The sequence below is a fragment of the Anguilla anguilla genome, chromosome 2, assembly GCF_013347855.1.
Source record: "Anguilla anguilla isolate fAngAng1 chromosome 2, fAngAng1.pri, whole genome shotgun sequence".
Classification (NCBI taxonomy): Eukaryota; Metazoa; Chordata; class Actinopteri; order Anguilliformes; family Anguillidae; genus Anguilla; species Anguilla anguilla.
In genome coordinates this window covers 68,587,772-68,600,416 of record NC_049202.1, presented here as the reverse complement: position 1 = coordinate 68,600,416, position 12,645 = coordinate 68,587,772, and the positions used below count along the sequence as shown (strand labels likewise).

General features: G+C 54.3%; 1 protein-coding gene across 1 annotated transcript in view; it reads left to right on the top strand.

The window, feature by feature from the left end:
- The window catches only part of stx8 (syntaxin 8), a 48,856-nt gene that overhangs the window by 27,845 nt on the left and 8,366 nt on the right, over positions 1–12,645 (top strand). The window contains exon 7 of the mRNA XM_035397549.1: positions 6,898–6,999. Coding sequence (XP_035253440.1) covers positions 6,898–6,999 — 102 coding nt within the window. The remainder of the gene's footprint in view (positions 1–6,897; positions 7,000–12,645) is intronic.

Here is a 12,645-nt window from a genome sequence, read left to right as displayed (position 1 = left end):
ACGCACACACACACACACACGCACACACACAAACACGCACACACACACACACACACGCACACACACAAACAGGCACACACACAGACACAGACACAAACACACACACACACACGCACGCACGCACGCACGCACACACACACACACACACACATGCATGCACGCACGCATGCACATACACACACACACATGCACACACAAACACACACAGACACACTCACACACTCACACACGCACACACGAACACACTCACACACACACTGCACTCTCTTCCTCGAGACCTACTAAGACAGAGGTCTTCCACTTTCTCAGGGAGGCCCGGTCTTTAGATCTCCAGCTCGTCGATAGTCTAATCTCATCTGCTCCCAAAGTCCAGCGCTGCGGCACGAGCCCTGCGGCTGAGCAGCGACACGCGCCCAGGAGCAGAGGGCATGCTGGGAGTCAGAGGCCCTGCAAGATAAGGAGCCGTGCTATCGCCTCTCCAAAAGGGCTTGTTTCATCCCCTCTTCACCTCTCACACTCCCTTAATGCCGTCCTCTGAGTTAAAACGCTGCTGACAAGCAGGAGGCTCCTGGAAGGTGTGAGAATCAGTAGGATTCTCTTCTGGGGACTGGGGTGGGGGGGAGGTGGGGTTGTGCTGTCTGTGGCTGCTGTGTGTGTGACTCTGGCCCCTGTATGTAACCGTGGCCCCTTTGTGTGAGACTGTGGCCCCTGTGTGTGACTCTGGCCCCTGTGTGTAACCTTGGCCCCTGTATGTAACTCTGGCCCCTGTGTGTGAGACTGTGGCCCCTGTGTGTAACTCTGGCCCCTGTGTGTGACTCTGGCCCCTGTGTGTAACTCTGGCCCCTGTGTGTAACCGTGGCCCCTGTGTGTGTGACTGTGGCCCCTGTGTGTGACTCTGGCCCCTGTGTGTAACCGTGGCCCCTGTGTGTGACTCTGGCCCCTGTGTGTAACTCTGGCCCCTGTGCCTGCAGTGGGAATCAGCAGGCAGCCACCCAGGCTGCTGAGTGGGACAGGACAGGCCGTGCTGTACCCTGGACCGCTCCAGCAGCCGGGGCGTAACTCTCACTTTTGGGACTTTTGGGACTCCCCTGTCCCTGGAACGCGCTGGGTGGCGCGACGGCCAAGTCCCGTTAAATAACGCCAGAGGCGTGTGACGGGCCCTGCTGGCGGGGCGAGCTGGAGGCCCGCCTAGCGTTCCACCGCTCTCGTGCTTATTACCGCAATTACCGCCGTTTGTGTCGCGTTACAGAGCCGTTAAACGTCCCGGGCTCCGCGCCTTTAAAATTTTTTTTTTTTTTGCGTCACCGGATGATTGATTAAAGATGAAAATGTCATTATTTTTTCCTTCATCTTTCCAGCAGTTTTTAAGGTGGGGGGGGATGTGGGGGGGACTGGGGGTTTAGTCAAGCCCTCCCCACCGACACTGTGCTTTGGTTTTTATCAGCCACAGTCCTCCAGGTTTATTGGGGGGTTTATTATCTTGTAAATAATCAGCAGAAAATTGGGTTGCGCTGATCCTCTGACCGGTCGTCCGGGCAACTGTGTTTACCTCGGTCACGGTGTAAAAGTACGGCACAGAAAACTCAGAACGTCTTGTAAATAATACTAATTGCCTGCGTTATATCATAATGCAGAGCGAGCGCATGTGGGTCTAGTGAAGTCACAGTTACGCCGGAGATGCTGTTTTCATTGGCAGAGGGCGGTCCTGCTCTGGGCCAATCAGTGACAGCTGCGGCGGTGTGGGCCGGGCAGAGCTCTCCCCCCCCCCCCCCCCCCCCGTGTATCCCGGGGAGACGGGAGAAACGGTGTGAGTAAGCGCGACAGAGTCAGCGCCGGGCGGTTCGTGATCAGGCCCGTAGGAAAACGAGCTGGTCTCCGAGGTGCACCATGGGAAGGGGTCCTGTAATAAACGGGCGTGGTCTTGGAGCGCGTGAAGGCGCCGCCGTGCCGCCATGGCGGGATCGGGCGTCTGCAGGCCGGGGGGTTTGCTTGTGGTGGAGCGGGTCGGGGGGGGGTGTATGGGGGGGGCACGGGGGTGGCACTCCCTCCAGGGGAACTCACTCTGGCTGAATTCCCGCTGTCAGAGGCTGCAGGGGGGCCTGTTCCCCCCCCTCCCCCGCCCTGGAGGGTGAGCCGCTGCTCGAGGCTGGAGGTTCTGACGTGACGCTGGCGTTTCGGCTGTCTGCGTTTCGGCTGTGAGCGTCGCCTTGCTCGCCTGCAGGGGGCGCTGACGCTGGCCGCACTCTGGCCCCGCGTCCCGAGGGCCGGGAAGTGTGCGGGACGTCCCGCCCAGAAAGAGAGCGAAAGATCCCTTCACCTGAGCCAGCCCTTCCCCACGCGTCACTCAGTCAAGCTTCCTGTCACATGACCCCCCTCCCCACCACTTGGATCGCAGGGTCCGGCTCTTCCTGCTTTTAAGGGTACTGCAGCCTATTGGAAGCCTGACAGTCCACCCGCTACTTCCTCAAAGGCTCAGGCCGTTTGGTCACAACAATGGTGGCAAAAAAAAGGAGAAGAAGCAAAAAAAAATGAGAAGGAAAAAAAAAAAACCAAGGTGCAGATGGGCCGTCGCTCGGGAACACATCTGCGTCCTATCGGTGCCTTCCTGAGCCGGCCCGGTCCTGTGAGTCACACGCAGCGGACGGAGCGTTGCCAGGCAACCTCGCGCGGAGTCAGGAAGCGTCCTTCGGCCTCAAGCGCTGGGTTCAGCATCCTCGAGGGAAGCGTCTGGGCCTTCAGCCTGGCTAAATAAAAACCCAGCTGTGCCCTCCTGCCACACACAGACATGAGCACCCCCCAGGACCCCAAACCCCTGCCCCCCATCCCCCCGTCCCCCCCGGCTCCAGCAGCCCCCGTCCCTCAGCTCCACCTGTGATGGGGACGGTCAGAGCAACAGGACAGTCAGGAGACGAGAGCCAAGCCCCCCCCCCCCCCCCCCCTTCTGTGCCTCGCCTCTTCCTCTCCAGACAGGAAACGGCGGGGACAGACGCGCCGAGAGGCGGGATCGCCCCGCTCATTCCGCTCCGTTCGTTGGGCGCGCGGCGTTCCTGCGGCGGTGTTCTGCTTCGTCTGCCGCGCGTTTTCCCGCGTTGGTGTGTCGGCGCTTTACGGTCCGCAGCTGCCGAACATCTCACGGGTGTGTGCTTAGTCCCGAAACGCCCGCCTGTTTAGCGTTTCTCACGCAAAAACACCGTGACGATAATACAAGGAAAACAAAGGGCATTAACATAAAGAACAACACTTTTTTTAATTTATTTTTTTTAAACGCCTGGGTGTAATTAGTGAGTGGAGTAATTCCGGCGGAGACAGTCTAGACGCTCCTGATTATAGCGCTGACAGACGGGCACCTGAGAGGGCGATTAAGGCGTCGACGCGGGCGTGATCGCACTGAGCGCGCTCCGCGCCGTTTGTTTTACCCACGTCTTCGCTGACTTGCTTTCACTTGCCCCCCCTCAGTTCAACGTTTTTTTTTTTTTGCCTTCGGATTTGTGTTTCCTGAACCTCTGCAGTCGTTTGATTGGTGGTTCTCCTCTAGATTGTTTCTAATTGTTTTAGATGTATACAGTGTGTTCTGGGGGGTGTGTGGGTTCAGAACGCGTTGAGGTGATGTGTACAGTAAAGTTGGTGCAGGCATGGGTTGGTATTCCCTTGTTGTTTTGTGTGTCTACTGTACATTCCATTGTGGGTGTCTCCAGTTTTCACCTATCTGCCCCAGTGTGTGTCTATCTGCCCCACTGTACACTTATCTGCCCCAGTCTGTGTTTGTCTACCCCAGTGTGTGTCTATCTGCCCCAGTGTGTGTCTGTGTGCTCCAGTGTGTGTAGTGTTGCAGGGCTGCTGGCTGTGATAGTGTGATGCTGTATGTACTGTACAGATGCTCTCTGTAGCTGGAGCCAGGCTGCAGCGTGCTGCTCTGCTCAGCGCAGTGACTGTCCCAGGCCTGTGTGTCAGGCCTGTGTCAGGCTGTGTCCTTGTCACTTTTTGTTGGGGGAGAGCGATGGGGTGATGGCAGGCTTCAGCACTGGTCTCTTTTTTTAGGTGATGGGATGTCCTGTGCTGGGTGTGGAGAGGGGCATTGTGCCAGCTTCCTGCCTGTCCTGGCAATGGAGTTGCCAGGACAGGCAGGACTGTCCACAGCTGTAGGCAATGCTTGTGTGTGTGTGTGTGTGTATGTGAGTGTGTGTACGTCTGCACGTGTGTATGTCTGTGTGTGTGTGTAAGTGTGTGTACGTGCATGTGTGTTTGTGTGTGCGTGTGCGTGTGTGTGTGTATGTATGCGTGCGTGTGTGTGTGTGTGTGTGTGCTGTGTGCGCGTGTGTGCGTGTGCGTGTGTGTGTGTATGTATGTGTGCGTGTGTGTGTGTGTGTGTGTGCTGTGTGCGCGTGTGTGTGCGTGTGCGTGTGTGTGTGTGTATGTGTGTGTGTGTGCGTGTGTCTGTGCTTTCCCATGCTGTGGGGTTTGTGGGTCATCCAGCGTAATAATGCTGAAAATAAATCAGCTTTTCCTGTAAGGCCTTGTTCTGTGGTGAGGGTGACATGCAGGTCAAAATCCAAAAAGAGCAACTGCCCCATGTCTGAATAAGCACTACGTTAGGAAACGGAGAATTAAGCTGTCAGAGTAACAGGGTGTTGGGGCAGAAGGGTACGGGGGTGATTGAGGGAGGGGGGCATTTTTGTTTTTATGAAAGCCAGTGCATTCCACGTGCGGTTTCCAGGAGACCCGAAACCCGCCCGTCCCCCGGCACAGCTGCCCCCCCGTGGCTCCTCCTGATGTCTTTCTCCAAAATGGTTGCCGTATGGTGGGGGTTGACGGGCATCTCCGGGGGGATATGAGTTCTGAAGCCCTCGCAGGGTTGCCTCACCTTGTCTCAATTCCCCCCCAACCCCCCTCCCTCCTCACTCCCCCATCTCGTGACATGCCAATTATCCACAACATGGCCTTTCCCATTCTTTAAGTTCACCTCCAGGTCACAGCCCGACAGCACGACGCCTTTTCGTCCGCCGTTAAAATGAATACGAATCATCGTTTTGTTACCCTTGAAAGGAAACGATTAGGTTTGTGCAGCGTCTTGACTATAATCTGCCCACGCTACGAGCTCTGGCCTGACGCGCAGCCATTGGTTGGAATGGCCAGTACAGCACTCCGGTGGCTGTATTTGTGTCAGTGACCAGATTTTTCAAAATGCAAGGGTTTTTTTTTTTTTTTCCTTTCCTCCTCCAGCTCCAGAAACAGGTTGTTTCTTAGCCCGAGAGGCTTGTTTGAGTTGGCAAAAGAAGGGCTCTAGCAGAAGAAAGCCATACTTCCCCTTCCTACTGACAAACATCCAGCTAGCTGGTGGTGGATATCTGAATGGAGTTTATATTGGTGGGGATTTTTTTCAGGGTTCTGTTTGACAATTTTTTGGTTTATTTCGTTGTTCATGCTGTACCAGGGACATGAAAAAAAACTTTAAAAAATCTTGAGAGGCCGCTGGAAAGAAAGAGCCTTTCATCAATACTGTTTTTGAAAGAACCATGCAGGCAAATTACGTTTTTAAATGGCAACGGATAACTTTGTTAAGTTCAAAAATGCAATGTACCGTGATATTTATAACATTCTTTTTTAGGTCACACATGCTTCCTTCTGCTTTCATGAGAAGTGCTGTTGAAATGTTCAAGACCCCCCCCCCCCCCCCAATGTCCTGTGTGCGGCCTGCTGCCAACCTCAGAGCCAGCTAACTTGGGGGGGGAGGGGTGGTGATGACCAGTGTGTAGGTAATTAGTGTGTGGTAAAGATCAGTGTGTGGATCATCAGTATGTTAATGATCAGTGTGTGGATCATCAGTATGGCAATGATCAGTGTGTGGATCATCAATGTGGTAAAGATCAATGTGGTAAAGATCAGTGTGTGGATCATCAGTGTGGTAAAGATCAATATGTGGATCATCAGTGTGGTAAAGATCAGTGTGTGGATCATCAGTGTGGAAAAGATCAGTGTGTGGATCATCAGTGTGGTAAAGATCAGTGTGTGGATCATCAGTATGGTAATGATCAGTGTGTGGATCATCAGTATGGTAAAGATCAGTGTTTCGGTGATCAGTGTGGTGATGAGCAGCATGTAGAGGACATCGTTTGGCCTCACTGTCTGAAATCCACGCCTGCCGATGCTCTCTGATCTGGTGAGCAGCTACTGTGGCTTATCCATCACTGAACACACTCCCCCCCCCCCCCCCCCCCCCCCTTTATTCTGTAACACCAGCAGCTCCAGTGAGCACAAACTCAGTTCTTTAGACAGCTGTATAGGGTCCATAATCTCCACCTAAAATCACCGAATCACTGACCCCACTGAACACACCCATGACTGCCTATAAACTCTTTCCCTTCTCAACACTCAACTCAACACACAAACCCCCCTACCCAGGCTAAAACAAACCCCCGGCACGCGGTTCGAGGGCTACCCGTCTCCTCTGAACACCCCAGCGCTCGTTCAACTCTGCTGCTGAGCACCGCCGGGCGCGGCAGGCCGGTGTCGGGTACAAACGGCGGTCTCTGGCTGTCCTGAGCGTGGTTGCGGTTTCTCTGAGCCCCAGTCTTCCTGCTGTACGGTTACTCTTCAGTGTTAGACCCACCTGTGGCAGTGCCCAGGCCCGTGCTTATTGAAGGCAGCACACATTCGGGGTGGGGGTCACACGTTCCCATTCAGGGCTCTCCACTGGCCTGCTGTGCTTTTTGAGGCTGCCGCTGGGTCAGGCACTGTTCCCTTTCCCCTGCTGTGTGCGGGACGGCTAACTTTATTAGCGCCTGGAGGCCAGAGGAGGAGGCGGGGTTTAAAACTCTGGATCCAGCATCGCCGGCTGTTTCATTCATTCTCTGTTTTTTTTTTTTTTTTTTTTTCTTCTCCCTCTCTTCTTCCCGGCAGAAATCATCGACGACGTGGCGCGCCTGGTGGACAAGACCGACGACAGGATCCGCAACGAGACGCGAAGGGTTAAGCTGGTGGAGACCAAGTCGGCCAACTGCGGTGAGAGCCTCGCCCTCCTCTCCCCCCATCGCGGGCTCGGGTTTGAGGGGGATGGCTCCCCGTTTGATCTGCTCTGCATTAATAACCCAGCCCTTATAAATCTGACGGGACGGCTGGGTTACGGGTTGCTCCAGTGCCTTTCCCCCCCTCTGTCTCCGTTCAGTGCAGTCTGGCAGGCGCACAGGGACCAGCGAGAGCAGAGGCAGGCGGTAATGGCGGTACCAGACCCATTCAGTTTTAAGATTTGGCAGGTTTGGGAGTCTGTGTGTCGTACTCAGTAAATCCCCAGCCTCGGGAAAATGACATTAACGAGGGTAGCGCTGGTCGTGACGGCTCTGGAGCAGTGTTCAGGAGCAGTGTTCAGGAGCAGCATTCAGGAGCAGCGTTCAGGAGCAGTATTCAGGAGCAGTATTCCAGAGCAGTGTTCTGGAGCAGGGTTCAGGAGCAGTATTCAGGAGCGGTGTTCAGGAGCGGTGTTCAGGAGCAGTGTTCAGGAGCGGTGTTCCAGAGCAGTGTTCAGGAGCGGTGTTCAGGAGCAGTGTTCAGGAGCGGTGTTCAGGAGCGGTGTTCAGGAGCAGTGTTCAGGAGCGGTGTTCCAGAGCAGTGTTCAGGAGCAGTGTTCAGGAGCAGTATTCAGGTGCAGTATTCAGGAGCAGTGTTCAGGTGCAGTATTCAGAAGCAGTGTTCCGGAGCAGTGTTCTGGAGCAGTGTTCTGGAGCAGTGTTCAGGAGCGGTGTTCAGGAGCAGTGTTCAGGAGCAGTATTCAGGTGCAGTATTCAGGAGCAGTGTTCAGGAGCAGTATTCAGGAGCAGTATTCAGGAGCAGTGTTCTGGAGCGCTGTTCCAGAGCAGTGTTCAGGAGCAGTGTTCTGGAGCAGTGTTCAGGAGCGGTGTTCCAGAGCAGTGTTCAGGAGCGGTGTTCAGGATCAGTATTCCAGAGCAGTGTTCCGGAGCAGCAGTGTTCAGGAGCAGTGCTGGAGGAGAAGCAGATCGCTCTGCCCGGCTGCTCTGCGTGAGTAATCAGGTGATGTGTGAAAGCTGCTCGGTGTCGTGGTGATCCAGCCGTATGCAGCTCCTCCGCCAGGCCTGGCTGCACGGGGACGGGTCGCGACTGTGTGTCCGTGCTCCAGTAAAACAGGCGCTTTTGGGGGTCAGTGAGTGTGTTCGGCTGCGGGACGGGGTCGGGGTTCTGTTTCCCCCTCGCTGACGGGGTGAGCGGGGTGAGGGGGGGGGGGGCCTGGTCTGCAGCGGCTCCGCGGGGGCCGGAGAGGCCGGCCAGCCCCATCCATCATCCGCCCGGGAGCGTAAGCACTGCCGCGCGCGCTGAGGGGGGGGGGGGCGGGCGCTGCTCGGTGGGCCAGAGAGACGCACACCGACGCTGCCAAGCACATATCGCTGTTTAATTACACAAAAATAAATGTTGGGAGGGCTGGCACGGAGACTGTGCAGCGAACGGGCTCTCGGCCGGGGTGTAACGTGACCCCCCCCCCCCCCCCCCGCCCCAAGGCTGCGTCTCCGTGGAGATGCGGGGAGCTGCCAGCTGGGAAGCAAGGGGGCATGCTGGGAGAGAATTCCCAGAGAAGGGGGGGGGGGGGGTGACGGCTTGTTTAGGTTTGATAATCGTTTCGCGGGAAGCGTCAGACTTAATAAGAGAAGTCTTGGCTGGTGTTAGAGACTTTTTTTTTTTTTTGAGGTTTAGCTGGAGGAATTGGCAGAGAGCCGTGGCTAATCGGCGATCAATACCGAGGCCATCGGCTGAGCTTTAAGGATGTGGTCCGTGCTTCTCAATCAATCAATCAAATTTTATTTGTATAGCGTATTTTACAGCAGTTGTCACAATACGCTTCACAGACAGCCCTGGCCTAAACCCCCACAGGAGCAAGCCTAAGGCAACAGTGGCAAGGAAAGACTCCCTGTGGTAGACGGGAAGAAACCTTGGAAGGAACCAGGCTCAAGGAGGGGGAAACCCATCCTCCTCTGGTCGGCTCAGGGTGCCGACTGGTGACCAGCATGTCAGTCAGTTTTATAGGGTTTATGATGTGGCTCAGATGATGGGTGGGGCCGGGTGGCGGTGATGGGGAGCAGCAGGTGCTGAACGGCCCGCACGGCTGGGCTTCTCGCCCTTATTTTACCGCTCACCCTGGGGGGGGGGGCTGTGCGGTGCCACTGGTGTGTGAGGCGTGGCCTCATCAGCACACACGCTGCACCGTGTGGACGTGCTGAAGAGCCCCAGGCCCGCTGAATCCCCCCCCCCCCGAAGCGACCTGTTTTCCGGGCCCCTGCGCCACCGCAGTGGCGGCGATGGGAAGAGGTGTCGGTGGGGCAGGGAGTGTGTTAGGCGGCAGTGTAGTATAATGGCTAAGGAGTTGGTCTTGTAACCTAAATGTTGCAGGTTCGATTCCCAGGTAGGACACTGCCGTTGTACCCTTGAGCAAGGTGCTTAACCTGCATTACTTCAGTATATATCCAGCTGTATCATTAGATGCAGTGCAAGTCGCTCTGGATAAGAGCGTCTGCTAAACGCCTGTAATATAATGTGCGGGACAGAGCGGACAGAGGGGCCCGGGCTCTGTTTGCCCGGTGAAAAACCAGGCCGGCCCGCGTCGCCACGGGAAACGCCGCCGGCATCGTCGCGCCGGGTAACGGGCGAGCCGCGGCTCAGGCAGTCAAATTTGGGGAAACAGCGAGGCGAAGGTCAGCTAATACAACGCTTAATTCCACTTCCTGGTCCCCATGACGCCCAGCCGGGGTTTGTTTGAAGATCCCAGACCCCAGAGTGACTCCGCGCATTGTCCCAGGCCTGAGTATTTCTCTGCAGTGCCAGTCCTTAACCATATTAATGTATTCTGTGAGGGGGGGGATGGGGGGGTGGGGGGGCTTGCTGAATGGAAAATTCCCCCCCTCTTATTTGCTCCCACCTCCCCTCTCTTTCCCCCCCCTCCATTCCTCCTTTTCTTGCCCTCCTCTTTCTCTCTCTCTCTCTCTCTCTCTCTCACTTTGTTTGACACTTGCCTTTGTCTCTGCCGGAGAATGAATTGAAAATGGAGCATGCCGCAGATCTGTTTGGGAAGGCCCCTCGCTGCGTGTTTATGATTCCTGGGCTGAAGCGGTGTTTATTTTCGAAGCCCTTGTTGATCTGAAGTCGGAGGCGTGTGTTGTGTCTTCACTCAAACGCCTTCCTACGTGGGAACGGGGGCATTTTACACCACAGGGCATATTTCGCATACTTTTTTTTTTTTTTTTTGTAAACGTGTCGAAGTTCCTTCCAGGCATTTTCTGCCATCGAAGGCTCCCGGAGTTATCTCAGCGATTTAATGTTTGTCCTGCTGCGCTTCCCTCTGTCAATATATAAATCCTTTAGAATAAAAACAGGAAAAATTGCTAAAAAACCCTAACAATTTCTGTCTGGTTGGGGAAGAAATCTTAATTTTTGCCCAGTTAAGCGTGGAAAGGTGATGTTGAACCTGGTGACCAACTGAATTAAAGTCTCAGATCTCTGTCGAAATGTAATCCAGTATCTTTAGCCTTAGCCTGCAGACGTCATGCTGTAGCAGAGCTTAATCTATTTACTGATAGCGCGTTTTGTTTCTTTATGGGGGAGCTGAAGAGCCTACTTCACCCGGCAGAATTAGGGAGACCAGGCCCTGGAGCTGAGCTGGTGCTACTGTTTTATCAACAGGGCCCTTTTTTTATTTTTCACTGAATGGTAATGCGAGGTGAGTGCTTCTTTTAGGGTTTTTCGGGGGAAGAAGGACAGGGGGGGGGGGGGGATGAGTGAAAATAGCAAATGCACTTCCTCTTGTGGGGCTGTGGGATTCTCAGCAACACCATTAATTTCTAATGCCCTCTCTAATCCCGCATGGATATGTTAATGAGATGAGAGAGGGGGAGGGGCTGAGAGCCCCGTCTCTGCGCCGGGCAGAGAGAGTTAAGGAATGGATCTCAGACTCTCGAGTAAAGGGGGCTTCTCCAAGACACATGAGAAGAGCCTTTGTTTTCCTGTTTTAATAAGCCAGGAATAAAGGCTTTAACCCAGAAGAGCACTGAAAGAGAGAGAGAGAGTGAGAGAGAGGGGGAAAGAGCGAGAGGTGGGAGAGGGGAAGGAGAGGGAAGCGCCGAGGGGTTGGTGTCAGACTTTTTTTTGGGGGGGGGGGGGGGTGGGGGTGGTATTAGACGCTGGGGATTTATGGAAGGCGTGAGAGAGGGAGGCGTTCGCTGCAGCTGATGCGATGGACGCTCGCTCCGATGGTGTAAGCCGAGCGGTTCTCAGAGCCTTCCATCAGTTTTGACTTAATTAAGGAACTGGAAGCTTTTGTTTTCCGCCAGTCCTCTTGTGTGCAGAGTGAATGGGGGCTTTCAGTGAGTGTGCATGTGCGTGTGTGTGTGTCTGTGCATGCATGCGTGTGTGTGTCTGACCATTTGTGTCTGTGCGTGTGTGTGTCCGTGTGTGTGTGTGAGCTTGCATGCACGTGTGTGTGTGTGTGTGTGTGTGTGTGTGTGCGTGCGTGCATGTGTGTGTGTCTGTATGCGTGTGTGTGGAGGGGTACTAGTGGATAGCGCACATGTGTGCGTGCGTGTGTGCATGCACACGTGACTGCGTGCATGTGTGTGCGTCTGTATGTGTGAGTGTGTGTGTGTGCGTGCGTGTGTATATGTGTGCGTGCGTGTGTGTGTGCAGGGGTACTGGTGGATAGCGCACATACACACTCCGCACCCCTTTTGTGTTTGGCTGCCGCGCTGCAGACAGGAACAGGTGCGGGCGGGGCCCTGGCAGGGGTCAGCTCCGCTGAAGGGAGGGAGGGAGGGAGGGGCCCCATTTCCTCCGGGCTCCAGCTCCAGGGCGCGGCGCGGCTAGCGTGACTGCAGCAGGCGGAAAGACACTGAGCCGGACCTGAACCGGACCTGAACCAGAACCGAACCGCCCCGGTCACCCGGGGAAACACGCCCGTGATAGATAGTGATAGATGTCTTCCGGAAAAGAATCGCTCTTCCCCTCTGACTCTGACCGAACATGCCTGCTCAGGGAGAATTTGAGCTGTAGGACTCGCTCTCTGTTGATTTGATGGCCTTTCGATTAAATTAAACGACTCAAATTGGAAAAAGAAAAATATGTTGAATTTTAAGGGAATATTGTGCTCAGTCTATACCTCCTGTGTTTCTCCTATAGGCACTATATACTGTACAGAGGCTGCACAGAATGTATTTTTTCATTATTGAACGTGGACAATGCGCTCTTTATTTTACTGTAAACGTTTCCCCATACTCGAACAGACCTGCAAGGCAAAAAGCACAGCAGATGAGATATTCCCTGTGGGCACGTACAATTTAAATGACATTATAAAGATTTGATTAATTGCTCTTGTAATTCTTGAATACAAAGGCCTGTGATGACTTGGGGAGCATAGGGAAAGATGTATTACTTTTGGCCCATAACAGTGAAAATAGTTGGCCCATTAAGTTATATGTAAGAAAATGCCTTTCTTCATAAATAGAAGTCATCTAATCAGCGATCTTCAAGTTTTTTTTTACGAAAAGTCAGAAAGAGTTTATGTATCAGTTGATGTAGGCCCAGAAACGCCACACTCTCCTCTCTCTGTGAGTGAAGGTGATTACTGAAAGGATGATTTACACAATTGGACAGATACAA